This window comes from Amphimedon queenslandica, unplaced genomic scaffold, assembly GCF_000090795.2.
Source record: "Amphimedon queenslandica unplaced genomic scaffold, v1.1 AMPQUscaffold_13489, whole genome shotgun sequence".
Classification (NCBI taxonomy): domain Eukaryota; kingdom Metazoa; phylum Porifera; class Demospongiae; order Haplosclerida; family Niphatidae; genus Amphimedon; species Amphimedon queenslandica.
In genome coordinates, this window is record NW_003546275.1 from 109,228 (window position 1) to 113,594 (window position 4,367).

A 4,367-nucleotide genomic window follows, 5' to 3' on the forward strand; every position below is an offset into this window, starting at 1 on the left:
GTACACGTACATGTAAGTGCAAATATGATGTAAGAAGAAGGAAATTCCACTAACAAACCACACACTTTCCATTGGCAAGCAGTCAACCAAAACATCCTCAGAAATAACCTCAACCACACCCACAAACACACCCACAATACCATATATGGAGCATACACCCAAAACAAGATGCTTTATCTCTTTCTCTCTCTCTCTCTCTCTTTCTCTTTCCTGGACTATTATTACATAATATAATTCAATTATTATAAAGGTAAAACAAATGATGAGTATTCATTACACTTAAACACACTTCAGTGTAATGTATAGGATTGTATGACCATATTTGTATATACATTATAGTTAAAGAATGCTAAAATGATGTTAACAAAACTAACAAAGTACATCATTATGCATACAGCATAGAATTGCTTATAGCCAGTAGTGACATACCTAGTAACAATACACAATCACACACACACTTACATAATACACATTCTCCCAAACCTCATAATTAATCATCAAAAATACCAAATAATAACACAGTATGTATATACATATAATATATATGAGGTACATATTCTATATACTTTCATACATAATTCACGCACATAATAGCCAGCAGGTTTGTTTAACGTTTAAGCAAAGCAATGGAAGTTATTATGATGATACATGTACAATGTACATGTAAATAAGCGAAAACAAATCTCTTTTATGCTTACTGCGCTACCTCAATCTCTTGTTCACGATTGCGGAGGTTTAGCTCTTGTAAATATGTTTATCAAGGGATTAGGAGTAACTGTACAGCTGCTAAAGGAATTCGATTAGGAGGAGATACTATGGCTCATAGGGACACATGTATACCACTTCCCCCCCCTCTCTCTCTCTAACCCTTTTCCTCTCACCCCCCCTCTCTCTCTCTATAGCAGTACATTATAGCCTAATGAAAATCATTATTAATAATTCACACATGTACCTATGTATACATTGACATGTTTTAGGTACATGAAAACATTGTTTTATTTGTTTTCAAGGGTTGAAACAAACCCCTCCTCTCATTCTCCTCTCCACAGTTCATACCCATGATATAAGAGGAGAGCTCATGAACTGCTTCTCCCTATCCATTACGAGAGGGTGTGTGTGGTGTCCTCAGAATTGATCCACTAAACCTCAGAGGGCGAGTGCAACCCGCAGGACAAGGAACTATACAAAACAATGCGACGTGGTCCTTGACAAATTAGACCGACCTTAGCCTCCTTCGGGGTGAAAGAAAGTCGAGAAAACTAGGAAAAGAAGTGAAGATAGTAAACGTGTTAAAGAATTACATTCATGGGTGTAGGTCAAGCTCACGTGATCACTAATTGATTTGATAAACCGATCACGCCTTCCTCAACCACGCCCCTTTTACAAAACAAGCAACATTTTCTGCAACAATAGCCCGAGAATAGCTCAAAACTAATGGCTGATATCGATGAAGACACTTCTCCTTTGATCCAGTCAGTGGAAGTACAAGAAAGTGATGAAGAGGAAGCAAGTGAAGGAGAAGGAACAGTAAAAGAACAGGGTAACATTAAGGCAGTCCTCACTCCTTCCAATAATAACAGAAGAAAAACTACCTCCGACTTTCCTTTCTCAGTTGAAGATAGAACCGCAAGTGTTAGCGTAAACATCCCAGCTAGACCCCCACGACATCACGTGACCCGCCCTCCTCCTAGCAAGCACCACAGACGAGCTCGCTGGATTGTGGGCATCTTAATAATCCTCATCTTGTTGGGGCTCGTTGCCGTGGCAATAGCGCTTGTCGTTACGGCAACCGCCCCTGGGGAGACGTGGTACAGAAAGAGTGTCATATACCAGTGCTACCCTCAGTCGTTCCAAGACAGTGATGGTGATGGGTTCGGTGACTTGGAGGGAATCAGGAGTAGGATCTCGTACTTTAAGGAGCTAGGTATTAGGGGGGTGTGGCTCAACCCGATATACCCCTCTCCCAAGAGAGACAACGGCTATGACATTTCTAATTATACAGATATTGATCCTGTGTACGGAAATATTGAAATTTTTAAACGGCTCCTGGCTGAACTCCACGAGAACGACATCCACTTAATACTGGACTTTGTACCCAATCACACTTCCGATGAGCACCCATGGTTTAAGGAGAGCAAGGCTAGCAAGACCAACTCAAAGAGAGACTGGTATGTTTGGGCTGATGGGGTAGCCCCTGGCTATCCTCCTAATAATTGGTTGAGTGTATTTGGTAATAGTTCGTGGAGTTACGATGAGACAACAGATCAATGGTATTATCATCAGTTCTCCTCCTACCAGCCCGACCTCAACTACAGTAACCCTCAAGTAAAGCAAGTCATGGAGGACGTCCTCAAGTTCTGGCTGGATCTCGGAGTGGACGGTTTCAGAGTTGATGCTGTGGAGTTTCTCCTCGAGGACCCACAACTACAGAATGAGACCCTCAACCCGTTATTCAACGAGAGTGAGTGCTCCTCTCCTCCTTGCTATGACTCGTTGGTTCACAATCTAACGACTAACTATCCTGGCATTCATGAACTCTGCCGGGACTGGAGGAAACTAGTCAATGGTTACTCTATACAGGATCGATCGGAGAAGATTCTAATTGGCGAGATTTACGATAACATAGAGACTGTCATGACATACTACGGGAACTCTTCCAATGAATTCACCTTCCCCTTTAATTTCTTTCTACTTGTTAATTCTGACTGGTCCGGCGTGAGGATTAACTGTATCGTTAAAAGCTGGCTAGACAGAATGCCAGGTGGTGCTACGGCGAATTGGGTCCTTGGTAATCACGATAACTCACGCATAGCAACAAAGGCTGGGCTCTTCCGAGCTAGAGCCCTCCTACTCCTTCTCCTAACCCTCCCAGGGACTCCTGTCACATATTATGGAGACGAGATACTCATGACGGATGTGTATGTGCCTTTGGATAAAAGGAACGATACTTTCGAAGGCAGAGACTCAGAGAGGACTCCGATGCAATGGAACACTAGCAATCACTCTGGCTTCACCTTCCCTAACGCTGAGCCATGGCTGCCACTAGCTACTAATTACTCTCTCTACAATGTAGAGGTCGAGAAGGATAACTCTACTTCAATGCTCTCTCTGTATAAGAAGCTCCTTCAGTTGCACAGCACCGAGGCTGCTTTCTACGAAGGAGAGTACATGTGTCTCGATGCCACAAAAGACCTCCTGGTGTATTTACGCTGGAAGGAAAGCGATGCCAATTATAAAGAGTATTACATTATTGTCATTAATTTCAGCGATCAAGACACCAATACTAAGATATCTATAGATTTTGCTAACACAGAGCTTGTGTTTAGCACATATCTTGACAGGTCTAATGTATCACTAAAAAGTATTTCACTGCGTAAAGGCGAAGGGGTCATTATAAGAGGCTATTTGTCTGATACCTGTAACAAGGCTGACCTATCAAGCAGTGCTAGCCCGTCCTGCAGTGCTGGTCCTTGTTTGTGAACTATATTGACTCTGTGTGTTACGTTTTTTATTATTAATTTTTGTAATTTATTTTAAATATATTTTGTGTTTGAATCAAATTTTTTTATAAAAGCCTTAAATTTTTGCTTGGTCCAGTAATTCATTGTCCTATAGCTCAATCAAATATGGAATAGAATCATGCATTATAGTCCTTGGTAAAATGTCATTCATTTAAAATAATTGCTTTGGAATTGTATTATAAAAAACTAAGTATTTGAATAGAAATCTCTCTCTCTTTGGCATGTTTAGCATGTAGCATTGAAGTTCAACAAAATTGACAGCTAAGAAGCTAATGAAAGTAGATAAATGAAGTGAAAATTATATAGCACCTCACCTTTAGTCAAGCTAAAATTATCAAATTCAGCTGGAAAATAACCAGAAGTACCAAAGCCCACAAAACCTTTACCATTCCCAACAGACACATTACTGGACAATGCAGTGCCATTAACTGATACAGTGGCTGAGCTGCCCTGCATTGATTGAATGAGCATATACATGCATACATATTATACTGCAATCACTAATGAACAATAAACTCACATTAACATCCATACTCAGTGTATACACAGTATCAGGTTTAGCAGAGAAACTACCACTAGCAACTTTCTTATCACCAGCTATAGAACATGATGCATAACTGATGTGAACATAATTGTCTCATACCAAGATCAGAAGATATGGTCCATGTTCCTGAAGTATCAATCCAAAAGAAGACTCCAACAGCTCTAGTTGTACCACAACCAACACCACTTACTCTTGCAGCAAGGAATGCAGCAGTGCTGGTATCACTAACATTAGGCAATAACACATCAATTGAAAGAGAGACAGTTTCCCTATAGTGACAAAGAAAGTAAAGAGCAATGACC

At 40.6% G+C, this 4,367-nt stretch overlaps 1 protein-coding gene across 1 annotated transcript; it reads left to right on the plus strand.

The window, feature by feature from the left end:
- Positions 1-1,363: 1,363 nt before the first annotated feature.
- LOC100638164 (maltase A2-like) lies at positions 1,364-3,600 on the plus strand. Its single transcript, XM_003384577.2, has one exon. It carries the CDS (start codon positions 1,435-1,437, stop codon positions 3,478-3,480), a length of 2,046 nt encoding a protein of 681 aa, XP_003384625.1. The 5' UTR covers positions 1,364-1,434; the 3' UTR covers positions 3,481-3,600.
- Positions 3,601-4,367: the final 767 nt, after the last annotated feature.

Excerpts from the sequence above, each read along its gene's own strand:
- LOC100638164 (XM_003384577.2), top strand. The coding sequence starts at position 1,435 with ATGGCTGATATCGATGAAGACACTTCTCCTTTGATCCAGTCAGTGGAA.